Below are 27,366 nucleotides of genomic sequence, written 5' to 3'. Positions count from 1 at the left end.
CACTACTTTGTAATAGTGATGTTGATTATAGTTGCTTTCAAGTATTCGTTATAAATCGTTTCTTCTGTATAAAGTAGTCATTTACAGTATTCTTTACTTTGATTACTATGATTACTTTTGTACCGGTACCGGATTTGAGTACCGGTAATTATATCGAGAATCGTATTTCTCAGTAGGTAGGTATTTTGTAAAGGTATTCCGATATAACAACGACCTTCACCAATCTGTTTAAGGGATAAAAATGATTTGATTGCTATGATTACTTTTGTATTTGAGTACCGGTAATCATATCGAGAATCGTATTTCTCAATAGGTAGGTACCTAATTTGTGTAGGTATAGATATAGATCTAGATAAAAATATAGGTTTCTCGCATATTTTACGTATACCATTATACCTCCCTTTTTCCCTGTTTCATCTTCTATCTTCTCCCCTCACACCCTTAAAACGCTTCATACCGATAACGATATTCGAACACTCGTAAAAAACCGGCCCCGTCCGTTACTCGCTGGCCGGATACGATTGGTAGAAAGTAATCAAGTGTACTGGTTGTAGATACAATACTCGTTACTTGCTCTGATACAATTGGTACGAAGTAATCAGAGTAATCAAACTAACGATTTGCATCTCTGTATAGTAATCGTTACTTTCGGTATTCGTAAGTAACGAGTACTTTGTAACGAATAGTTACTTTTTCAACTTCTCTACTACTTTGCACTATTAATTTGTATGAGACTGATTCAGACATCTAACTGCAACTGCTATCCGGCAGAACGTCAGTTGCTAATAATTATACAAAAATTAATAGTGTAAAGTAATGATATCTGTCATGGTGACAACTGTAACTGCCGTCTGCAGTTACCGTCTGCTATCTGCAGTCGTTAACAGTCTAAGCTTCGGCACCATAAAGAAGAATAGAGTTGATATAACATATTACCATCCGATATCGGATTTGCAGATTAAGTCTTTGGTTACTCAGAAATTTCCTCATCTTCAAAAAGGCTGCCCTGCATATAAAAATTAAATGGAAAATTATATTAAAAAAGTGCTGGACAATATATTATATAGTTAATCAATTGACTACAGAGATGTTGGTTTAATAAAAGCTGAATCTATAACTCTTCAGTTTTCGATGAAGTGGTCTTCTCCATCAGATTCTTTTCGAATTCCTCGTACACTCCTTCGACGACTGCTGATATTCTAACACCATGCTTCGGTTTAATCTCAGGTAGAGCAGGTCGCTCGGCAGTTTCTAAAGGCTCCGGTTCTTGATTATTGATCAGACTAGTCTTCGTGGTGGACGCGGACGCGTGTTCTGATACTATGATGGCTGGAGGACTCTCGCCGTGGGAACTCGGGGGCTTTTCTGAGGCGAGTTTCTTTAAGTGCTCGTCGTTTCTGGCCTTGTACATTTTGCCGTCGGTGCCTCTCACAGTTGCGTCTATAACTGGAGCAATTTCTGGACCCCATTGTTCCATGAAATGCCCTAATCTGAAAACAACGTACATATATTAATATTGATAAGACAAATAAGACAAAAAGTCGACTCCAGACATGCTATACTGTCTGGAGTCGACTCTAACTAGCTAATTAGCTGACAGTAACTGTTTGAATGCCCATAAATTAATTTGGTTCTGTGAATAGTTCGAAATCATATCCCTTTTACCCATGTCGACACCCGTGTTCCTTTCTACCGCCGTATCGAAATTATTACATATCGCGGTGGCGGCGTTTGGGGTACCACTTGAAACCAGAAATTCTTTCCAAATGCGATAAGGAAGACAGACCAGAAGTGTGCACACATCGTTGTTCGTGTCTCGAATTCGACAAGTTATCGGTAAGTGGTTTTAATTACCTATATATTTCCTTTGTTTTCGTTTTTGAATTATTTAGCAACCAACCAATTTGAATTTGTTTATGTATATTGTATTGCGCTTGTGGAGAAGTAGCACTCATTTCACCAACAACAGGCTGTCGAAGGTATAATCGATTAGTAGGTATTGTAATGAGTGTTTGTTGGTTTTTATTGATTTTATAAATTGTTTCGTTCAATACCTGCTATTAGTAAATATATAGTAACCCTAAAGCACAGTCTTAAGCCGGATTTGTAAGGACGGGGACGTGAACGAAACGGGACACGTTGAAGAGTCGTCTGATATGAAAAGCACTGGCTAGTTTATCATGCAACGGAAGTGGGCGACACCGGGCAGTGCCGGGGACGTGCGCTTTCTATTATTCTACCTCACGTATCGTGCACGCCCAGTCCTAACATAAATCAGACCTTACACAAGAAACATTTTATGAGCAATATGTTTTTTAACAGGATAGTATGCCGTAAGCCTGTCTAGATTGGGTTCGACCTGTCCACACAAAACAAGATTATACAACGCGACTAATAGTTTCTGCCCTTCAGGAACGATTAAAAAAAATGATTATTTAATTTACAGAGAGAATGAATTTAATGCGTTGAACTTTATAGCAGTTACAATGTTAAAAATCAGACTTTACTATACCTACAAAGGTTTAAATCAGACTAAATTATTATTGAAGTTATACTTCTTTCGGTGATTAGAAAGTGGAGAGAGCGTTGACGGGGCAATAACGTTTTTAAGATCCTTCCGGGAAGGTATTTTAATGTGGTAAATAAACTGTATTAGTTTTTAGTTGTAAAAGTAGAAAGTAGTAAAGAACTAATTATGATATTCTTTGAAATTTGACAAATTGGAAAAGTTCTCTTAAGAAATACATGGTCTGAGAGAGGTTGTTGTTTATTGGATGGAAAATATCAGGAGAACGGATAATGAATGAGAGTATGGATTTGAGAGAAAAATAAGGACACTGTGTAATTGACATCTGAAGAAGGCAGTCGAGTTTTAAAAGTGTATAATCAGTGTAGAGTGGTGTGATTGGCCTTTGCGAGCAGAATCAAGTTGAAACCAAATCGTCGACCGGTTGAAGAGTTAATTTTCCTGGTCCGAGGGAGATTCCTTTGTTTTGTCTAGAACGAGTAGCTGATTATTATCCGTTTGTGCACAAGATATTCGAGCAAGTCCTGTGTGTTTTTCTTGGAAGCAGTTTTGACCAGAGGGACTTTTTCGCAACAACCAGAGAGTACGTGTTGAGAGAATCAAGGACGGCGCAATCCAGAAAACGAGGGAGTCAAGAATAAAAGGTTAGTCAAATCATTTGTCTGAATGGAGAAAATTTATTTATATCAAAACCATATTTGTTTATTTGTTTATTGAACAATTTTTTTACGCAGTTAGTCATTTCAAATTTGAGAAATCAATTCAAAAGAAGAAAAGTAAAATTCATTCAATTTAGTATGAGTAAATAAGAAATTAATTAAATAAATATTTTTGTCAAAACAAGGAGATATCAGAGTTAGAGTTTAAATTTATTAAGTTAGAGATTGTTGCAATAAAGTTAAATTTTAGTATTTTTTTAATCATATGTACACGGCTAAATTGATAAAAACAATAGATTAGATTTATATGATTTTGAGTGTTTTCAATCTCCCTGTTTCTACCCTGGAAGAAGTAAGCAACTGGAAATACTAGAAGCCACAGATCACAGGTATTGTATCAAATACTAAATTAGGCATGAGAATAAAATTGATTGGAAAATTTAATTGAAATTTAGTTGTGTTTTTACATAGGCAATAAATAAAATAATTGGATAATGAATTAAATTAAGAATTTGCTAATTAATCTAAATAAATAGAAAAAGTAGAGCATAAATACATACCTATTAGTGTTTTTAGTAAATATATTAATTTATTATAATTGTTGTGTCTTTGGATTTGTCTTCCTCAGGAGTAAGATAAGTATTATTAAAACATTTTATATTTATTATACTTCACTTCGTCTGTTTGTTACCGTGAATTGTCATTATGTCCGAGACGATACAAACGCAGACCTGGTAGCTTGATTGGTATAGCATTAGGCTAGAGATCGAGAGGTCTTGAGTTCAAATCACGGACCATTGCTATTCTTTTTTTTTATTTTTATTTTTGGAATGTGGTATAAGCATTAAAATTAGTTTAGTATTTAAATGAAATTAAAATAATCTGTTTAAAATATATTTATTTCATTGAAATCATATAATAGAAGTATAACTTCTTACGTGCGTACAGAGTACACACACATTCTTTTGTTTTTATTTAGTTTAATGCCTCGACAACTAATGGCCATTGGCATTGTACAGTGGATTTAAGCAATCGGGTACAATATAATCAATTAAATGGAAAAATCTTCATTACACATAAATAGTACACAAGTTGCAGTTTTGAATTCAAATCGACCATAATTCACTGTGTCAATAAATTTAGGGTTCTATATGTATGCGAAATTACTAAAGGTACAGTTATAAAACCAAATACACTTGGCCCCCATAATATTTTTAAACTTCATTATTTTTATTTATATAGACGATTTATATCATTTTAGTAAATTGTATTTGTTATTTGTTATTGTTCTTATTTATGATTCTTGTAAGCTTTGTCTATAAAATTGTTAAATTTTTCATGACAATAAAGCATATTTCTAAAGACTAGCTCTGGTGATCAATAAGGAATCTTGGAGTACAAATGAGACAAAAAGAATTAGAATAAAAGAAATGTGAATGTTTCATCATACAAGAAGCAAAAAGGAGGATTAACAGATCCCAGTGACAGTATAATTTTAACAAAATGAGAAAAGTGCTCTGCACAAGCGATTTGAAGTTGGAGTCAAGAGTTAGGTTGGCTAGTGCTACGTTTCCTCGACTCTGTTTTATGGAATGGAAGCTTGGACCTTGAATGCTCCAATGAAAAAACTGGAATCATGCGAGATGTGGGTGTACCTACAGAATAATTATTTTGAAAATATTGCGGACAAAACACGTGACAAACAAAGAGGTTCTGAGAAAGATGAATAAAGAAATAAAAATCTTAGATACCATCAAAACAAGAAAATTAAATTATCTCGGATATATTACACGTGGAGAGAGATACAACTTGCTTCAACTCATTATGCAGGGAAAGATTCAAGGCAAAAGAAGCATAGAGAGAGACGCAGAATATAGCTATGATGATTGCTGACCTCTGTCGCGGAGATGGCACTTCAAGAAGAAGGGACAGTAGATGAGCACATTAAACGCATATCTATAAACTCACCTGGTTACTCTTTGTTGAGGTGTCGTTACAGTATGGCTTCCACCACAGTATCTATTGCAAACATGATCAGGACTCTTAGCGGATCGACTAGTTTGAAGAGCGTTTTCAAAAACGCTCATATTTTTCGTACTAGGGACACATTTCTGCTGTTTTCTCAACTGATCCAGTTCGTAGGCCAGATACGGTCCCATGCTTTTGGTAGGAGGCAGCGAGTAAGGCTTCGGATACATCGACGGATCTATATCTCTCCGCATAACGACATCTTTGTCACATGAAATGCAGTTAACGTTTCTTAAGAACCTCATTTTGGTACCTGCAGCTTCCTGATCTTTTTTCATAGCCGAAAGAGCTTTGAATTTATCTTGCAGAGTTTTGAGTTTGTTATTGATGAACTCTCGAAGAGGTGTCAACTCGTTCTTGTCCATCTTGCCGGTAACTTCGCCCTGTATGTTCATCAGAGTCTGCGTCCAAAGGTTTTCTTGTTGTGTTATCTTATTGAGGGCTTCTTCCAAATTTCTGTTGATGTCTCCGTAAGCTTGATCAAATTGTTCGTATGAAACCTTGCGATTAATTTGACATGCATCTGCTTTGTCCGCTAGGGCGTCTTCCAAATCTTCTCTGTCTGCCTTTATGGTCTTGAGCAGCTCTATCTGCTCGATAAGAACATCTATTGCGTGGTCTTTAGAAGCCTTTTCTTCTGTCATTTTCTTTATATTTTCTATAACGTTTTCAAAATCTATTTCTAGAGAGTTGAGCTGCCTTTTGATGGCTTCAATATTAGTGCTGGCGTCTACCGCTTCTCCTGTTGAAGGTATCAGGTGGATTCGTTCAAGAATCTCTCCCATGTCTTTTTCCAGTTCGTCCAGCCGACCTTGCATAGCATTCACCAGACGACTAAAACCGCTGTCCAAGGAATTCATTTGTTCTATAAACTCAGTGTTTTTGAATTCCAAATTCTTTATTCTTATTTCTACCGGTTGGGCATCAGCAACAGGAGTGAGTTGATAAGAAGGTATCTCGTAGTCGTCCTTGGGCGACTTGGGATCAATTTGTCCGACCTCTCCTCCTCTACCTGTATACAAAACTTCTTTTATTGCGTTAACTTCTTTTTCTAAATCTTTAATTGCTGTAAATATCTCTTCGTCGGATAAGGGTAGCGACGTGCGTTCTTTCTCTGATGCTGTTTCTTTGGAAGACGCTTTTGTGGGTTGCTTGGTAAGAGCTTCCTTGGAACGTCTAGTGGTTTTGGTACCTGTTGATATAAAGTAATTGAGATAAATGCATTACTAGTCTAGGCGCCAGAGGGGTCACCGTGTCCTTTTCAATTCTGATGGACAAACTCAACGGTTTCGTATGGATTTTTGGCTGCTGATTACGAATGTCGAGGGTGGATTTCGATCCGAGTGGTAAAAAAATTGTTATAAACAATTTAATTGTTTATAAATTGTTTATAAGGCTCTGGCTCATAAACTAAAAGAGATAAAAAATAATGTTTCAAATAAAATTTGTTCGTTAACAAAAAACTAAGAAAAACACGCTTACTAAACTTAAATCCAACAATTATAACTCAAGATATTGTAAAATTAGTGCACAATGAAGATTTCAAATTACAAAATAAGTATTTTTCGAAGCTTTATCAATCGTAACTCGGCTTCTACGCATGCAAATGAGCTTGAGAAGGTCTCATTTTAAATATTCCTTAATAGGCTTCCAAACAAAGTTTGTTAAATTACTTTATCTTCATTTGTTTTAAAATTATACCCGTTTGAAGTTATAATTTTCTTAAAAAAATTGTACATTAATTTGTTTATAAGGGTTTCAAGCAAATTTGAGCTGTAAACATTAATACTTTAATTAACAATAATGATAGAAAAACTCAAAAGGAATAATTTGAGCTTAAGAAAATGTTCCTAAGTTTATTTTTGGTCAAGATATCGATATTTTAATGGCGCGCTATGTCAAGCAGTCAAGTATTTTTCGACGCTTTATCGATCGTAACTCGGCTTCTACGCATGCAAATGAGCCAATATGTGATATCCATATAAAAATAGATCGAGTTATTTTGCAGCATCATCATTGCATATAAAACGAGCATTTATGTTGTGGCGGCATACACACAATTGACGTGCCTTGATGATGCTGCAAAAGAACTAGATCCACTTTATATGGATACTACCCACTATCCACTGGATATCTATATGATATAGATTATATCTATATCATATAGATAATTAGACTCTGAAGCCCCAGAAAGTTTTAGTTTTACTGCCTACAAGAACAGACTTAGTACCACCATGTAACTGTAAAAATTGCTCTAAGAACATGCATATGTCAAAAAGCTGAGATTCCCCGTATTATCTCGATTCAGATGCATGAAACAAAAAGTTTGTAAAAATAGTATTAATAAATACTATTTTTATATAATAATAATATTTTTATATAATTATTATATAAAAATATTAATATTTTATATAATTATTATATAAAAATATTTTTATATGTTATTATATATTTTTATATAATAATAATACTTTATATAATAATACTTACTTTTTAGTTCTATTTCTGAAATATTAGTTTTTAATGTTTTTTTCTCATTTAGTACAAAAAATAGAAGACAAAGTAAATAGAATGAAAGGTAATACGAAGTACTTACAGTATGATGATTTAATTGTAAGAATTATATGATAAAATTTTATTAGGATCTTCAAAAATGAAAAATGAAGATAACGTATATATACATAGAAATTATAATTTGCATCGAGAAGTTAGCGCGTGAACCTTTACGCGGTGAGCCGATCTTGCGCCTCAGAGCCCACTATTAAAATATCGATATCTTGGCCAAAAATAAACTTACAAACATTTTCGTAAGCTCAAAATGTTCCTTTTGAGTTCTTCTATCATTATTGTTAATTAAATTATTCGTGGTGTGCAAGTACTTGGAAGGGGAAACGAGAAACGACCCTGCGCGAGTCGCGGAGAAATATTGCAACTATCTTAAATAATTCATATTGTCAATTGAAATTGTCAAATTGACGTATATTTCATACCTTCTGTCAATGAAGCAGAAAAATTATATATTGCTCCACAATATTGATATGATATGCAATTATTATATAAAGGTAAATTTAATTAATTTTATTTTGCTTGCAGTACTGCATTTTAATAACTAATTTTATTTACTACATACAATTGTTGACGTTTTCATAACATAACCTGAATCTTATTTTTTCTTCTTATTATTTTTTTGGACTATGGCCTTGGCAATTATCCAGTAACCAGGACTAATATAATTGGCCAATATAATTAAAAGTGCGAATTTTAGTATAGAGCGTAGAAATAGGGGTCGCTTTGCCGAACTTGCACGGTCCCAATAAATGTTTATAGCTCAAATTTGCTTGAAACCCTTATAAACAAATTAATGTACAATTTTTTGAAGAAAATTATTACTTCAAATGGGTATAACTTTAAAACAAATGAAGATCAAGTAATTTAACAAACTCCGTTTGAAAGCCTATTAATGAGACTTAAAAATGAGACCTTCTAAGGCTCATTTGTATGCGAAGAAACCGAGATATGATCGATAAAGCTTCGAAACATATTTATTTTGCAATTTGCATTGTGCACTAATTTTACAATATCTTGAGTTCTAATTGTTGGATTTACGTTTAATAAACGTTTTTTTCTTCGTTTTTTATCAACGAACTAATTTTATTTCAAACATTCTTTTTTATCTCTTTTAGTTTATGAGCCAGAGCCTTATCAACAATTTATAAACAATTAAATAGTTTATAACAATTTTTTGACCACTCGGATCGAAATCCACCCTCGAAATTCGTAACCAGCAGCCAAAAATCCATAAGAAACCGTTGAGTTTGTCCATCAGAATTGAAAAGGACACGGTGACCTCTATTTGGAGCCTAGACTATAACGTACCATTCTAACAACGACTGCATTCTAACAACAGACAGCAGACGGCAACTGCAGACGGCAGTTATAGTTGTTACCATGACAGACGTCATTACTTGCACTATCAATTTGTATAATTATTAGCAACTGACGTTCTGCCGGACAGCAGTTGCAGTGACATGTAGGAATCAGTCTCATACAAATTAATAGTGCAAAGTAGCGACGTCTGCCATGTAAACAACTGCAACTTACGTCTGCAGTTGTCGTCTGGAGTCGTTGGAATCGTACCTTAAAAAAACAAGTTTTTAACAGAGATAGAAAGATTAGATAGACAACATGATATCCTTAACTTCTTCTTCTTTTTCTAATGCAGACTCCACTAATAAAGGTTGGATATAACCACGGTTCTTAGACATTTGCTACGGTTGTCTACTCCGACTGTGGTGGGGAGACTTGACTTACGTAGAGTTACAAGAGTACAGAAGCCTATTTTTAAATAAAAAAAACGTTGTAACGTTAAAATTTCAATATTTACTAACGTAATAATAATGTTAATGACGTTTTAGAATGCCAGGGATAGACTGTAGTGTGACCGCAAATTTATTACCTATTATTTAAATTCTTACAATAAATTATACAAGTCGCTGGCTCATTATTACAAGGTTCTATGTTACATTTTGTATGTACGGAGAAAATGAACTCTATATTTGATAATTTTTCTGGTATTTGGATACTCAATATTAACTTTTTTTTAAACCAAACGGTTCAGTACACATTAATATCTAATAAAATTTTTTAAAAATGATTGAAAGTTCTAGTTTTTGGCATAAAAATAGGGATACAAAAATAATATTCAACTTTGATACATCAAAGATGCTTTATTGATTTTTTTCAATAACACATGCAACTATGTATTTATATATTTTTTGCGTTACTGCAAGAAAAGTAATCTAAGTAATACAAAAAACAGACTATTATCATCTTTTATTAATAACTTGGACAGGTACATATACAGTAAAACCTGCCATATCCTGATCAATGTGGCGACAGACCGATCCGGATATGAAAACGTCCGGATATCAATCAAGACCACTTCTTTTATAGTCTCTAAAACGTTTTCTCCTTCATACATTCCAGTAATCAACGCCTTCAATAACCTTCGTCGATAGACCCGTTTTATAGATTCTATAATACATTATTTCGCCATCTTTTAGTTCTTTTGTGTCTAGATGAGACGGTGCGTTGTCCAACAGCAGGACTGCTTTTCTCGGTATATTTCGGTAGAGGCGGACGGCAGAACCGTCCGGATATTTGGAGGTCCGGATATGACAGGTCCGGATATGGCAGGTTGTACTGTATAAATAAAATGAACTTATTCATAGAATTTATATTTGAAATATAAATTTCTTAATGGCTGGAAACAAAAAAAAATAATTCTCTTATTACTAGTATGGCTATAAGCTATTCAAACATAATCGAAAAGAGATCCTAGTATCTACAAAATTGTGAAAGGTATAGTAGTTTTTGTCTGCCTCGGGCATCCATCGATACATAGATTGAATCGCTTCTATCTTGTTTTTTTTTTGTAACTGGTTTTACTTTTTGGAGATGCTGGGATGTGCTATCGTATTTTCGGCCTCCTTAGATTTTGTGGTTTTATTGTTTTTTAAGTTAGCAGTGAAAGTAGTTGCCTGTCGCTGTGCTACATGTGCGATTTTATATTTAAGTTCAAAGAGCAACAAAGTTCTATGTTTCAAACATACAACTTTGTTACAGTGTACTTTATATTACTCTGTGTTTTATATTACTTTCAAAGAAGGTGTTGTATGTGAATACATGCACTTATGATACTGAATTATGAACTTTTGTTGACATACATTTATGTTTAATTGACTTTTGTGACATTACTATATGTGCTGCCATCTACTAAAAAATTCAAAAAATATCATCTTTGCACATACAACCTTGTTACATTGAGAGGTCTGAAAGTGAAAAAATGTTACATACAACCTTGTAATATTGAGCTAGCGAAGTAATTCTAATTCACAGAATCCTAGCTGACTTTTAAGGACGGTATGTAATCAATAGTTAATCCAATATTAATGGAAATTCAGTATAAGCGACAAATTTTAAGTGCAGAATGGACATTAAAGTCCTAGATTTCCGTAAATCTTGCATTAACCGTTGGATAAACATGAACAATCGGTCCTGTTAAATTTTAAGTACCAAACCACCCAAATATCAATAGTTTTACATATTAGGTATTATAATGCACTAAACATCTTTATTTCACAACTATCTTTACTATTTTCCATACGTTAAAGACATAAAAATACCGATTAATCATATTACGATTCAAATTACTGTACTCTCGTGACCTAATTGTGGTCTTGATGTTCATTGGTTAGTCGAAATAGGCAACCGTAGTAAATGTCTAAGAACAGTGGGCTATATATATTGGAATTAAACAGCCCACATAAAGAATGGACATATGGTGAGTGAAAACTGTTAATGTAAGCTCCCGAACTAATGTAATATTCAAGATATAAAGAAAAAGAAGAATTAAGTTTTAAGGTTAATATTCAAGTTAGGTTACACAAATGTTACACATGTTTAATTAATATTTTCAGTTTTCTCAGGCTAATTGTTTAATAAACTTTTTACTAATCGACAGGAGAGTTATTTTATTTATCAAAAACATAACCATTTCTAGAGGGGTTAGACAGGGCTGTATTCTTTCGCCACTGCTTTTCAACCTGTACACGGAACAAATATTTCTAGAGGCACTGGAAGAGTACAATGAGGACATCAAGATTAATGGCGTACCAATAAGTAATTTTCGATATGCAGATGATACTGTTATACTGGCCGATAACATCGAAGATTTACAGATGAATGCTAAATAGAGTAAATACAACATGCAACCGATTTGGACTGAAGATCAATAGAAAGAAAACTAAACTTATGGTGATCAGTAAAAAGAACATTCAACATATCGACCTGAATATTGAAGCCGAACGTATTGAAAGAGTACACCGATTTAAATATCTGGGAAATACAGTAAATGATAAGTGGGACCCAGACGTAGAGATTAGGATCCGAATTGAAATAGCAAGATCCAAATTCATAAAAATAACCACCGGCGCGCCACGAAATGCTACGTACTCTCTACGCTACTTTACGGAGTAGAAGGGTGGACATTAACAGCAGCAACTATAAAGAAGTTAGCGGCTCTAGAAATGTGGCTGTATCGACGCATACTGAGAATACCTTGGACAGACAGAGTGACCAACACAGAGGTATTGAGACGAATGGGTAAAGAGGTGGAATTGTTAACAACTGTAAAAAGGAGGAAAGCGTCATACCTGGGCCTTGTGTTCCGTAATGATAAGTACAGTCTGCTACAGCTTATCGTGGAAGGAAAGATTGAAGGTAGAAGAGGTTTGGACAGAAAGAAGAAATCCTGGCTGAGAAACTTGAGAGAATGGTTTCAAATACCAGAAGCTGCGAACATAATACATGCGGCACAAAACAGAGAAACCTATCGTTTGATGGTCGCCAACCTTCGGTAGAAGACGGCACATAAAGAAGAAGAAGTGGGCTATACCCATTGAAAATTCGTCTCTATCTTCTGCTTTTCTGAAAAGCGTCTATGTGGTTAACCCGGTCCAATCGCGAATGTTTTCAGCCAGGATGTTTGTCGTCTACCAGGACCCCTTTTTCCTTCAATTTTACCCTTTATTATCAGCTGTAGTAACTCGTACTTATCATTTGTAAGTATGTGATTCAAGTATGCTGTTTTTATCTTTTTAATGGTGGTCAAAAGTTCTTTGTCCCTTTCCATTCTATGAAACACCATTTCGTTCGTAATATGATCGGTTCACGGTATTTTCAATATTTCCCTAAAAAGCCACATCTCAAAAGCTTCCAGCTTTCTCATTAAATCAACATTAACAGTCCAAGCTTCGACACCATAAAGAAGAATAGAACGGATATAACATTTTACCATGTGATATCGCATTTGCAGATTGAGTCTTTGGTTATTCAGAAATTTCCTCAACTTCAAAATGATTGCTCTTGATTGATCTATTCTTGATCGAATTTCTGTTTTCGGATTTAGATCTTCCTTGATCTAGACTTCTAAGTATTTTATTTTGTCCACTTGTTCGTTATCTTAATTTTTTATATGGATCCTTGTTACGACTTTACCCCTCTTACTGATCATCAGCAAAATCCCTTCACGGCAAGGGCTACATCAAATCACATAACGTTTTCGATATAAAAATGTCATCTTCAGTGCTAGCACAGGTTAATCACATGCTGAACCACTAGAAGACATTAATGAAGACATATCAATTAAAGTAACACTATATTAGTAAATAATCTCAGATATGCAGACGATACAATACTCCTTGCGGATAGCAGAGAAGGGCTACAAATTTTGGTTAATCGCACTATGCAGTATTGCGAGAAGTATGGAGTGGCTCTGAACACAAAAAACAAAAATCATGATTGCCAGTAAGAACAAGATTGAAGACGAAACAATCTACGTTAAAGGAAAAGCTTTAGAGAAAGTTCTCAGATACAATTATTTGGGATGTGAGCTAATAGCCCAATAAATGACCGTTTTGGAGTGTAATTTCCAGGGGCAACTCCGAATTGCATGAAAATTTGGATTTAGGTTCTACTTACCCTCCACTTCAAAGTTGAATTTGTGCCGTTGGTTGCTTTTACTTGGGGGGTGACATTTACCCCTTCTCGGAGGGTGAAAAACGCGTGTTTAAAATAAGGCCGGAAATGGATAAATTGACTTATTTTAAGCACCTTTTGTTCTATTAAGTTTTTTACGTAAGTCAATACTTTTTGAGTTATTCGCTATTTAAAATGTTGATTTTTCGACAAAAAAACTACGTTTTCAGACCGTTTTTCCCAAATAACTGAAAAAGTAAATATTTTATCGCAAAAAATATTTTTAGCAAAACTGTCGCCTATAAAAAACGAACAAAATGGTGTACCAGTTAAGTCTACAAATTGAGTAGAAGCAAAGTTGTAGCTCATGAAAAATACGTTCTTATTCGTCTAATTCCAAATCGAATAATTCAACGCGAAATCATCGAAGAAAGAAGCGTTTTTCCGAAAAACCTTATTAACATTTTTAAAGTATCGAAAAAAGCTTATTATTTGTTTTTTTACAAAAGTTTACAGCATCAAAAATAAACGAGTCACACTGAAAAAAAAGTTGGCCCCTTTTTTTTGGTAAAAAAAAATCGTGAAAACCTCCCTCTATTTAGCACTATAAATGAAATTAATCGTTCGGCTTTACCATCTATTTTAACTGGATGTGTATTGTTTATATGATCTGTAAGTTTGATTGGTTTGAAGTGCTTATTTCTGAAAACGTTTGGTTTTATACTAAAAAAAATTTTCTAAAAATTTTTGAAAAATTTCATTTTTTCAAAATTACTTAAAAAGTATTAGTGATAATAAAAATCAACATTTTCAATGGCAAATAACTCGAAAAGTATTGACTTACGTAAAAAACTCTATAGAACAAAAGTTACTTAAAATCAGTCAATTTATCCATTTCCGGTCTTATCTTGAACGTATATTTTTTCATCCCCGAGAAGGGGTGACTGTCACCCCCCAAGTAAAAGCAACCAACGGCACAATTTCAACTTTGAAGTGGAGGGTAAGTAGAACCTAAATCCAAATTTTCTTGCAATTCGGAGTTGCCCCTGAAAATTACACGGTATCGCCGAATTTCCCGTTCATTTACTGGGCTAACAGATTTCATTGGCATCGCGCACGTTTAGTTGGGCCGCTAACCGATTTGGGTGCACTGAACACTTTTTCACTATAGTTGACACTAAAACGATGTATGGCATCTTTGATGGATTCTAAAGGGATATCATGCTGAATAATTTCGTTACTGACGTAGTAGGGGGCATCAACAATAGTTCGTAGTACTTTATTTTGGAACCTCTCTCTGCAAGATGGATATGTTGGAGTTGCTAGCAGTTCCCCACAGCTCAATGCCGTAAGTCCACATAGGTTTTAAGATTGTTTTGTATAATAATATTTTATTGTTTATTGAGAGGTTTGGTCTGCGACCGATGAGCCAATACATGTTTCTTTTGAGGCCAAGTTGCTTGCGCTTAGTGAATATGTGTTTTGTCCAAGTCAGTCGTCAATCAAGGTGCATTCCGAGGTATTTGGCGCTACCAGATTGTGGAAGTTGACAACTAATAAATTGAACAGGTGGGCACGTTTTTCTGCGGAGGGTAAACGTCACATGTGTTAATTTCAATCCATTTGTTTTAATACGCCATCTTTTTAGCCAGTTTTGGACCTTGTTTAGACTAGTTTGCAGGTTCCTAGAGGCTGATGTTGGGTCAATGTGGGACGCCAAAATGGCTGTATCATCGGCAAATGTCGCAACAGTGGTAAATCGTGTTGATAGCTCGTCTGCAATATATAATAAGTACAGAATCGGTCCAAGTACGCTATCTTGTGTAACTCCTGAATTTATTGGATGCAACTCTGTATATTCACTTCCATGTTTTATTTGGAAGTGCCTATCTGTCGGGTATGATTTTAGAAGTTTAAAGTGGGGATGGGGCAGTAGCTTCTTTAGTTTAACTTGCAATCCTTTATGACACACCTTGTCGAAAGCCTGAGATATATCGAGGAAAGCGGAAATAGATAACGTATCCTGGTTGAAAAATGTAAAGCAGTGGAGTGGAAAAACAACAATAGAGCTCTTCAGAACCATTGCAGACAGAGTAAAATGGGCCATGATGATCACCAATGCCCTTAAAGTATGTGGTACATGAAGAAGAACAACAACTAGTAATAATAAATAATGGGGAAATATAAAAGCTTACTTCTTCTACCTATCTGATCTTCTAACTGTTTAATTCTTCTCTCTAAATCTGCTAGCGCGCCACTGTCTACTTCAGGAGAATCTAGAAAAAACAAAAGTTCATTGGTTAGTATTTTCAAAGCATGTTATGTAAAATGGAAGGTAAAAAAATGCCGAATCTACAATAAATAAATATTCTTATCTATTATTTGAAGAGTGATGATCCCTTTGGTCAACATAAGTTTCTTTTCAGCGATGAGAGTAGTCTTCTAATTGGCCTACAGTCAAATCTTCTTCTTCTTCTTCATCAGCCTGTTTGCATCCACACCTAGACAAAGGCCTCCCCATGAGTTTCCATTGTTCTCTGTTTTGTGCTAATTGGTGCCAGTTAATACGCTTTCCTGTAGTTCTCCTAGTCCAGTTGCTAGTATATTTTAAATAACATCGGGAACAGAACGTATCATTGTCACACTCCTCTATCAAGACTGCTCCCTGTCAACTGGTCATCCACTTTAATGTTGGCTGTTTGCTAGTAATATAAATTGTATATGATTCTCAAGTCTCTATCATCTAAGCCCGCTTCTTTCAAGATTGTTATATGCTTATAATGTTTTACTCTGTCAAATGCTTTTTTGTAATCGACAAAACAAATATATACGTCACAGCTAATAAGAACAGCTGAAGACAGAGAAGACTAATTAGATCCATAATACTGTTTAGAAGACTAACTCCATACGCAGAGGAAATAATAGGCGACTACCAAAGCGGATCCAGACCGGGAATGTCGACCATAGACCATAGATCTTCGTCCTATGCCAGGTGTTGGAAAAAACTAGGAATTTAACCGCGATGTACACCAAATCTTCGTGGACTTTAAACAAGCTTACGATTATGTTAGCGGAGAAGCATTGTGGGAGACCATGGTAGAAATGGGAGTACCTGGAAAGCTGGTACGATTAGCACATGTGAGCACGGAGAACGCTTCCGCACGGATCAGAATTGGCAGCACCACGTTGGAGGAATTCCTCATTGACACCGTGATTAGACAAGGAGATCCTCGCTCGCCCCCCTGCTGTTTAACTGGAACATGCAGTGAGGATAGCTCAGCCACAACCGACAAACGTATTTGCCGCCCAAGGATCAAAAATACTATTGGCCTTTGCGGATGGCGTGGACATAATTGAACAATCCACCAAATATGCAAAACAAGTTTTCAATATGCAAGGAAGTTGGTCTTAAGGTCAACGAGGACAAGACCAAGTACATGGTGGTTACGAAGAACCCAAGACCAAGGGTTGGACAAAACGTAACAGTTAATGAATACAACTTTGAAGTTGTCAAAGAATTTAAGTACCTGGGAGCGATCATAACATCTGAAAATAAATATGAAAAGGACGTGGAAGCCAGGATTATTGCAGGAAACAGGGCATATTACTCATTAATGACCGCACTTAAATAAAAAATACTCTCAAGACTAGCAAAAATAAGAGTATATACTTAAGACAATAAATCGCCCCACAATAACGTATTGGAAGCGTATGGAAGCGAGACATTGACTCTGAACCAGCGGGAAACGACAAAATTACTTGTAGTTGAAAGAAAGATACTGCGGATTATCTATGGGCCTTGCAGAGAAGAGACAACATGAGATTGGAGAAGAAGACACAATGATGAACTCCAGACAGTATATGGAGATAAAAACATAGTACGCTACATTAAAGCAAACCGAATAAGATGGGCGGGCCACGTGCTAAGATCGAGTGACGAAAGACTTCTAAACGCCATATTCTGGGAAAGGCCTGATGGCAAAAGGTCAGTTGGTCAGTTGGTCGCCCAAGAAAGAGATGGAAGGACGCCATAGCCAGTGATCTACGCAAAATGGGAGTATGGCAATGGGAAATAGCTGCCCAAGACCGACAACAATGGAGGGAAATAGTAAACGCGACCAAGACTCACATGGAGTTTTAGAGCCAAATGATGATGATGAAAACAGAGAATAGTGTACAATTGTAGTAGTCAACCTCCATTGAGCAAATGGCACTTTAAGAAGAATAATACGTCACAGTTGACATCCTTGAACTTCTGAACCTCTGAACCTCTGCATAAGCACTTGGACAGCGGATAGAGCCTCTCGGGTGGCTAAGGCATCGCGGAATTCAAATTGAATGTTACTTCTTGGTCTTCGTATTTTTTATATATCCTGCCGTGTATCACTTTTAGAAACGTTTTAAGTAAGTGGCTCATTAGGCTAATTGTTCTGTAGTCCTCGCATGTTTTGTATTTAATTTTTTAAGTATTGTTACGAAGGTCGACTTTAACTAGTTTTGAGGGATTTTTCCCGTTGCATTTTCCTTATCTGCTGGTCGAATAATTATAGTCATAATAATAATAGTCTCCCGTTTTATACTGCACGCGGCTTTGGGAGTATAGCAGGGTAGTCTGCTATATCTAGGGCCTACGGTATACAAGGAAGGTAACAGGGCCAGTGCTACGCTTCAACCGAATAATTATTACCCCTGGTTTTACCCAAGTTACTCATTTTATTCAGGCTGAGTCGACCTGGGGCCTATAGACATTTAAAAATGTCTAGTTGTTCTTTCCGGCGGTAGGATTTGAACTCCGGACCACCGGCATGCGAGGCAAGCACACTACCACCTGCGCTACATTACGGCCCATAATTATTATAGTCATCATTTTTTAAAAGTTATACAGGGTGTCCCCGAAAATAGTGCGTTCCTTAAAGGTATAGGTAGAAGGCACAATGTAGAGTAAAACAGTCTTATAACATTTTTTTCTAAATTTATCCGTTTGACTAAAAAACGAAAATACATTTTGATATACAAATTGAAGTCTGGCAACAACTCGCAACTCAAAAATCTAAAGATTAAAAAAGTAGGTTTGTAGGTCAGTTGCATCTGGTAGGTAAAATAATGTAAATATCAACCAAATCCATCCATTATTTTGCAGGTAGGTACCTACGATGTCAACAACCCCAAAAATAACACCTAAAGTAAATAAATAAGGGGTTATTAGGTTAAATTTCCACAGTCACAGCAAGTTCTTCTAGGCTACGTTGCCATGTTATTCAAATTTATGAAAATAAAAATTCATTTATATGGAGAACAATGTAATTTTTTCTTGGAAACGGTTAACTTTAGAAAAAAATGTTATAGAACTTTTTTATTCTAAATTGTGTATTATATCCATACCTTAAAGGAACGCACCATTTTCGGGGAGACCGTGTATATTTCTCTTTTTCGTGGGTTGGTACATCATTATATATAATAAAACTAAGTTGATAAAATGTGTGTGCCGATAAAACTTAAAAAGGATTCCCGATACGATAAAGGGACTTATATAGTGCAATAGCCCTTTATCCCCGCTCGAACAAGTAAGTTCCCGTTTTAACTTAAAGGGCGTATTTTTAAAGATATAAGGGCTTTTCCTAGCAAGCTTGGCTAGCACTAGACCTGGCTCCTCCACCAAATTTTTAAATATTCCCAATTTTGCCCCTTCGCCAAACTTTTAAATATTCCGGTATTAACATCATTATCATCATTATATATAATAAATATATATATTTTGGAGTTGAAGCGAGATAAGTTTAGTTATTCAAATTATTAATTACTAATTCTGAAAATATTTAAAAATTTAAGTTTTCAAATTTCGCGCCTTTACCAGTGGCGGCTCATGACTACTAAGAGAGGCGGTGCACAAATAGATAAATTTACCATAGGTAAATTTACCCTTAACACAACTTAATATGTAAATTTACCGGGTACTGGATGAAAAAGGATTTTTTTTTCGTTTTTGACACAGTATCTTGAAAATTGATATTTATGTATAATTAGATGATCGCATGGATAAAGAATTATGAAAATAAGGCAAGGCATAATATTTATTTTTTCGTAAATATGCACTAAATCAATGATACCATGTCTTGCCCATGTAGAATCGCTCCCAAACAAAACACACACGAAACAGAAACATGCATTTTTTTATCACATCCACAAATCCGGCAATTTTTTGAATATATATCTATTTAAAATTCTTACACAGCCTTTAAAATTTGAAAAGCTAGATGAAATTTCAAATCAATGCTAAAAAGTTATAGATAAGCAAAACCATTCTAACACACATTCTAACACTAGCAAAGTCACATTCTAAAACACACTCGAGCCAAAGTTTGTCTGGCTCGGAATCTCATAAACCCCGGCGTCCGTTGTAAGCTGGCCGCGTCTACCTTTTCCTACGCTTTTGAAGTCAAATCTCGAGCCATACGGAATGGTGCTCGGACAGAGTAACTCACAGGAATTATTTGTTTTGCCGTAGATATTAAATTACATAATGATAAATAATGTATGTAGATAATGCATTGATATTGAAAAAAGCATAGTAAAAATAAAATTATTTTTATTGTTCAATGTGTTTTCCTGTAAGTATATTTTTCAGAGCCAGTGCCATGGCTCGGTGGCCCCTTAGGACCAGCCGCCACTGGCCTTTACTACTTATGCTATAGCTGCAGAACTTATTGTTACGGCGGACGATAATGTCGAGTACATTCTAGAATGTGTAAAAGAAAATACTCTCGAACTTTTCCGAATATGCTAGAGCCTAGCTCTCTGAATATATAAGGGCCCGGTATCACCCGCCAGAGTTAGTTCGATTTGAAAAGCGATTGCGAAAGGAACTGAAAGAAGTTATCTGTGAGCATTTATTTTGAAGTATCACGTGTCAGTATTTTTAATAGTGTGTTTAATTAATTCTCGATTTTGAAGCCGAGAAGAAAAAAGTCGTCTGTGAGCCTTTATTGTGAAATATCAAATGTAAGTATTTTTAACCGACTTCAGAAAAAGGAAGTTCTCAGTTTGATTATTAATTATTTATATTAATTATTTTTGAAAAAATAATTATTTTTGAAAAGATAATTAATAGTGTCTTTAATTAATTCTAATGGTTGTTTTTCTTTTTCTTTTAATTGTTTGTCTATAAAATGTTTATTTAATTTATATTTTACAGAATACAATGCCTAGACGTAAAAAAGGAGGAGATCTTGCCAGTTCTGCAGCGAAACGGCGGAAACAAAAAGAACATAGAAGAAATGAAACGGAAGAAGAGCGCGAAGCACGTTTACAAAATCAACGAACTAGGATGAGAACTCTGAGAAGCACAAAAAATGAAGAAAGAAAAGAGAACGAAAGTATAGAAGAATCGAGAATTTTAAAAGATAATTTAACAAAGGAAGCATTCCACTACGAACCGACGAAAAAATATTACAATCATAAACATGTTGTGATCGGAAAAATGGATAACATTTGCCAATTTTGCCACGCGAAAAAATTCAGTAAAGAAACAGCAGGTCTCTGTTGCATGAATGGAAAAATTCGACTACCACCACTGGAAGCACCTCCACAGGAATTTCTACATTACATGACCGGGGAAACACAAGAATCAAAACACTTTCTTCAAAATATAAGATTAACCTCAAAGAACCCTGCTTCTCTCACGGTCAGCTATATGTAGCTTGCTCAAGGGTAGGAAATCCGAAAAATCTATATATATATATATATATATATATATATATATATATATATATATATATATATATATATATATATACTCCAGACAATAAAATGAAAAACGTTGTTTATAAGCAAATAGTGTGAGCGAATGTTTTCAATAAATTTTTTTACTATTACGTCATAGTTTATTTTTTTATTGCAACTACCGCGTAATCTCATATCAACTCCCGGGCGAAGCCGGGTATTATAGCTAGTATTAAGATATTTCTCCTCTGATTTAGTGGAAAGAATGGAAATAAACATGTATGGAAAACAAAAAGTATGATAGCGATATCTAAACAAAAGTTGATTCCTGAAACCATTTTCCACTTTACTGAAGGAAAACCAAATTGAAACAAGCATGCAAGCAATAGTGATTTAACTCAGCCTGGGAGACTTCCTCACCCCTATAGAATGACATTCGGGTGACACAATTCATTGGGGCGAGGAGGATTAACTCCCGTAAGCAGGAATCACTCCACCCCGCTTCAATGCTCCAGACCATCCACTTCCCCCCCGATAGCACTCTGATGCACTATAGAGGCTCTCAATCGGCAAAGTGCTTATCATATGGGAGTCCTAGGTACACGGACTCTCACATGAAATTCTACCCCGATCAATGCAGGCCAGCGTGAGGCGCTCTATTCCCGCTATTTCTAGTGACATATCTTCGATCTGTATTGCTTGCTCCAAATTGAGACTATCAACTTTTGAATATTTAGGAGTAGGGAATCAGAAGACGGAGCAATAAATCAGGAGATATTAAACAGAGTAAAGAAAGCAAACAAAATGTATTATGCACTGAACAAGACGATATTTGGAAAACAAGAAATAGAAAGAGAAAATAAGATTAAGGCGTACAATGCAGTAACAATAGCAACATTTTTGTATGCAAGCGAGACATGGGTCAATAACACCAAAATGGAAAGCGTGCTGAACGCAGCGGAAATGAAACAACTAAGAAAAATAGCTGGTGTCACAAAAATGGATCATACCAGAAATAATTACATAAGAAATGAATTGAAATAGGAACCGATAGGATCTAAAATCAAAAGAAGAAAATTTAATTGGTTTGAACACATTATTAAGATGAAACAGAGCAGGGTAGTAAGAAGAGTAATGGAATCCAAAAGATACGGGGAGAGACGAAAGAGAAGACCAAGGATGGGATGGTTGGAACCATCACTAAAAAAGGCAGAGAAAACGGAAAATCATTTCAAAAGAGGAGATTCCTACAGGCAAAAGACCTCTCGAACGTCCCAGAATTCGATGGAGAGATAACATCCAAGCAGATCTCCGGAGATTGAACATTCCATTTGACCCTAGGTTGATGGAAGACCGAACAAATTGGAAAAAGTTGTACAGTCAGCCAATACCCACCCAAGGTTGTAGCGCTTCGGCATGATGATGACTCCAATGCCCAAACTGGGCATTAAGCAGTTCCCGAGAAAGAAGAACAAGGAAACCTTACCTCTAACTAGTTGTAAAGATTGACTCTTAGCAGCGCCTTCCAACATCGAGGCCAATTTTTCAATGCTTCCATCCACAGCGTCCATCCTCTTCTGAAGGTTCAAAATTTGGAACATGTCAAGAATGGGAGTCCCCTCCTGCTTCTCTAGCGCCTCGTAGAGCTTCATATTTCCTGGCAATTCTTCCAGTTCTTTCACTTTGGACTGCAGCTTTTTGATCGATTTTTCCATTCTATCGATGTAATCGGCGCTCATGGTCACGGTGAATTGCGGTGTAGCTGATGATCGCGACGTCGTTACTAGAACGACCGTGTTGTCGTCGGGCTCGGGAATGTCTTTGGAGCCTGTGACTGAGTATTCTACAAAAATAAAAGGTTTGCTTTAGTTATTCATAAAAAACTACAATTTAGGTGTTTTAGGTAGATATACAAAAAAACTATCTTAACTAATGAAGACATTACTGCACATTTAGATTTTTTAAATTATCCTTTAGTTGCTAATATCAGAAAAATTAAAAAAAAAACAATCAGAAAATTAGTTGATACACATGTGAGTCTTCAACGACTAAGCATAAATAATACCTTCTATACTATAATAATTTATAGTCATAAAGCTCAGTACAACGTTCACAAATACATACAGAGAATCACAAATCAACAATCGATTACTCAGTGACTAACAGACACAATAGAAACTCTGTAGCATCGTAGAACATATTACACTTGGAAATTACACCTACAGACAGAGAAGATAGAATAATAATTGTCAGTAATCAAATTGACTTTATTTTACTCGATAACAACTTACGAAATTTAAAAAAATTAATTAAATTTTTAAATTAAATTTCTACGAAAGCATACCCTAGAGTTGATATTCATAGCGATCACAATCCAGTTATAGTGGATTTTAGACTAAAAAGATTTCTGAATTTGAAAAGGGAAACGGTGACAGGAAAAATAGACATCTCACAACTGAAGAACTCCGAAAGAAAAAAGAAATAAATATCAAGATTGTGAAAAAATAGAAACTATAAGGTAGTGTCGCCAAATAAGGCCAGTGTCTTAATAAGGCCAATTGCAAATATTTTCTTAAATATAGATATTATATATTAGAGGTCACCGTAAACGTCTTTATCAGTCAAAACCGTCTACGCCATTCAGTCGGTAGTATCACATAGCAGCGCCAAGTAGACTACACACGTGTTTGTTATGGTGCGGAAGTTCGTTTATAAATTTTAGGTAAGTTATAAAATTACTAAAATGGTACTTAATGAATATAAGCCAATTATTTTTTCTTTGTAAAGCGATAGTAAATTAATACTTTTTAAGGAACTGGAACTGTTTTTCTCTATATTGCTTTTTATTATTTTTTTATGTTAAATATTAAAAAAGTAGACAGTGTCCCAATAAAGCCGATTGTCCTAGATGTGTGTAAATGTGCGACATGTGTGCTTAATGTATTAACAAATTTTTGTTTTTAATATGAATAAAAGTTTCTTTCACTAAATTTTGTATTGGTTCTTTAATTCTTAGGTTTAAAATTTATTATCCACCTCAATTTGCTTAAAAATGAAACTGGCCTTATTAAGCTACCATTTCCTAATAAGGCCAAATATTCCAGATTTATTCAATGTTAAAATTTTATACTTCTTTATTTATTTTATTTTATTTTATAGTAAGTAAGTATTTTATCCTGAAATTCGATAGCTAAAATGTTAGGCAATACGTATACAAGAGTTTTCCCCCATATTGTGCCTGAATAAAATATTACAGATATTTAAACCTTAAGGTGGCCTTAATTGGCGACCGTACCTTAGAAAACTTGGTACAGACAGAAGTTGAAGTAACATAGACTGCTCTAAAATCGAAACTAAAGATGCAGGAAGAAGACACCGGCTTCACAAAAAACAACAAGAATGGATAATGCAAAGGATCATGGACCTCATGAACGTAAGACGGAAACATAAAACAAACCCAATAGAATATATATAAACGAATCAATGAGAACAACAGAGATGAGAACCAGTGGCGTACTGATAGATCAGCGGGTCCTGGTTCCAGTTGGGATGCGGGCCCTCCCGCCCAATAAAACCACACATTGTATATCAAAAGTTTTTAATAAACATTGAACATAAATCATCATATATCATAAAATGTATCATACATTTTTTATAAAAACTCAAGCTAATTTATAGTTCATTTCACTCACGGTTTTTGCTCCAAATTTTAAAGAACCGTTTGGATTGACATGAAATTTGGCATAAACATAGCTAACATGTAAAAAAAGGTGATATTGTGCCGATGTGTGATTTTGTTCGGGGGGTGAGTTTCTTCCCTTCTCGGGGGTGAAAAAATACACGTTCAAGATAAGTTCGGAATTGGATAAACTAACTAATTCTAAGCAACTTTAGTTGCATAGATTGTTTTCACTAAGTCAATACTTTTTGAGTTATTTGCGAGTGAATATTTTCATTTTTCAACCAAAAAACTACGTTCCTAGAGGGTTGTTCGAAAATAACTCAAAAAGTCCTCTGTAGACCCAGTAGGAGTAGAGTCGTAAAAATAGGTTCTTATTCGTCAAATTCCAAATCGAATATTTTAACTAATCACACCTTTTTTAAAGTTTAAAAAGCTGAATTTGTGTTTTTCTTTAAAAGTTTCTAGCATCAAAAGTACACAAGGTATGTAAGCTCAAAACAAAGTTGGTCATTTTTCTTGGTAAAAAAAATCGTTAAAATCACCACCTAATTAGCATCTCAAATGAAACTAATCGTTACCGCTTCACAAGTGACTTCACTTACCTATGTATTGTTTACATGATCTGTAAGTTTTATCGGTTCAAAGATCTCATTTTTGAAAAAAATTGGTTGAGTAAAAATTGTTTTTTAATTATGAAATTTTTTTTTAAATAACTTAAAAATTATTGGTGATACCAAAAATCTCAAGTAGTAAAAATATATGCCATTGTAAATATTTTGGACTTTTTGTTTTCCTGAAGACAAAAATTGGTTAAGGTATGGCTATTCAAAATTTGTATACACTCGTGATTAGTGACTCGCTTATCCCAGTTTAGCCCATTTAACTACAGCCTTTTCAAAAATAAGCACTATAAACCTTACAGATCTTATAAAAAATACAGAAGTAAAGTAATTTGTGAAGCGGTAACGATTAATTTAATTTTGCATTTTTCAGTTTTTCGACCAACATTATTTTGATCGTAACTTACTTACTTTTCATGTTTTTGAAACTTTTTTAATAAAGAAAAACAAAGTTTTTTTAAATAATTTAAAAAAAGTTAAAATCAGTCTTCCTGCGAAAATGGCTTGATTTTTGGTTATTTGGTAAAACTTACTGTTTTTTAGCTATAACTCTGCTAAAATTCAAGCATGCGAAATGCAATATGTACATGCGGTATCCGGGGTGACCAGACGTGATCGTATAAGAAATGAAGACATACGTGAAAGGTGTGGTATTAGAAGGACCTTAGACAGACTTGAAACGAAACAGTTATCGTCGTTCGGACATATGGCGAGAATGAGTGAAGGTAGAACTGTAAAGAGGGTATGGAAAGCGGCATCTGACAACAAACGACGAAGAGGCAGGCCAGCAAGAACGTGTTTAGCGTGTTTAGCAGGTAAAATGAAGGAACTTAAAAGAAAAAGAGGTCAAACTTTATATTAAGGACAACAGTAAAAAACCAAGTGACAGTAGAAGAAGACAAGAAGAAGAAGAATAGGATTACATGATTTACAACTATATTTAAACATAAACTGCTTTACCTTACCAGTGTACAAATGAGTGGCAGGTTGCGCCTTTTCCATAAAAGCCTGGATTCTCTCGCTATCCAATCCTCTATATTCCACTTTAGTCTCAGAAAAATTCAACTGCTTTATTATAACCTGAAGAAGCGTACGCAGCAACGAAAAATTCACTATTCCAAGCTCAGGAGTGTTAAGAGCAGCATCGCACATTTGGCTTAGAGTAATGATGGTCGAACTTTGAGCCATTTTCGTCGATGAATACTAATTTATGTCTCAAAAATAAAATATTGGAAGAATACTACGTAATTATTTGATAAAATATGGATGATAATGTCAGAAATATAAAAACTGACAATAAGAACTGTCATTAAGATCCCTCTCTTCTTCTTTAAATTATATTGTACATATATGTACAATATATTTTTAATTTTAGTTGTTGTCTATATAAATGTCATGCTACGTAAGAAGATATTCGGGGGAGTAAAAGAAGATAAAGACGTATGGAGAAGACGATCAAATGCAGAGATCAGAGAGCTGTACCGGAAACCAGAAATTAGCTAGATCTTCAGAACAAAGAGACTTAGATGATTAAGTCATCTTGCAAGAATGGCTGACGGCAGGTGGGCAAAGGACTCGCTCCTGAGAGGGGAA

At 34.9% G+C, this 27,366-nt stretch overlaps 3 protein-coding genes across 3 annotated transcripts in view; 1 reads left to right on the top strand and 2 right to left on the bottom strand.

Moving 5' to 3' along the window:
• The window catches only part of LOC126879253 (cuticle protein 6-like), a 189,263-nt gene that overhangs the window by 83,399 nt on the left and 78,498 nt on the right, over window positions 1–27,366 (bottom strand). The gene's annotated exons all lie outside the window — the stretch shown is intronic.
• On the bottom strand, window positions 1,032–27,062 carry LOC126879240 (uncharacterized). Its single transcript, XM_050642293.1, has 5 exons — window positions 26,739–27,062; window positions 22,958–23,314; window positions 15,948–16,028; window positions 5,155–6,406; window positions 1,032–1,490 (listed from the first exon to the last, which is right to left on the bottom strand). The coding sequence occupies exons 1-5, from the start codon at window positions 26,959–26,961 to the stop codon at window positions 1,112–1,114; spliced, it is 2,292 nt and encodes a 763-aa protein (XP_050498250.1). The 5' UTR covers window positions 26,962–27,062; the 3' UTR covers window positions 1,032–1,111.
• Window positions 20,431–21,703, top strand: LOC126879262 (uncharacterized). Its single transcript, XM_050642337.1, has 2 exons — window positions 20,431–20,751; window positions 20,945–21,703. The coding sequence occupies exon 2, from the start codon at window positions 20,951–20,953 to the stop codon at window positions 21,446–21,448; it is 498 nt and encodes a 165-aa protein (XP_050498294.1). The 5' UTR covers window positions 20,431–20,751; window positions 20,945–20,950; the 3' UTR covers window positions 21,449–21,703.

This window comes from Diabrotica virgifera, chromosome 1, assembly GCF_917563875.1.
Source record: "Diabrotica virgifera virgifera chromosome 1, PGI_DIABVI_V3a".
In the NCBI taxonomy this organism is placed as follows: domain Eukaryota; kingdom Metazoa; phylum Arthropoda; class Insecta; order Coleoptera; family Chrysomelidae; genus Diabrotica; species Diabrotica virgifera.
The sequence above is the reverse complement of the archived record's forward strand: the minus strand, read 5'-3'. Positions and strand labels throughout refer to the sequence as shown.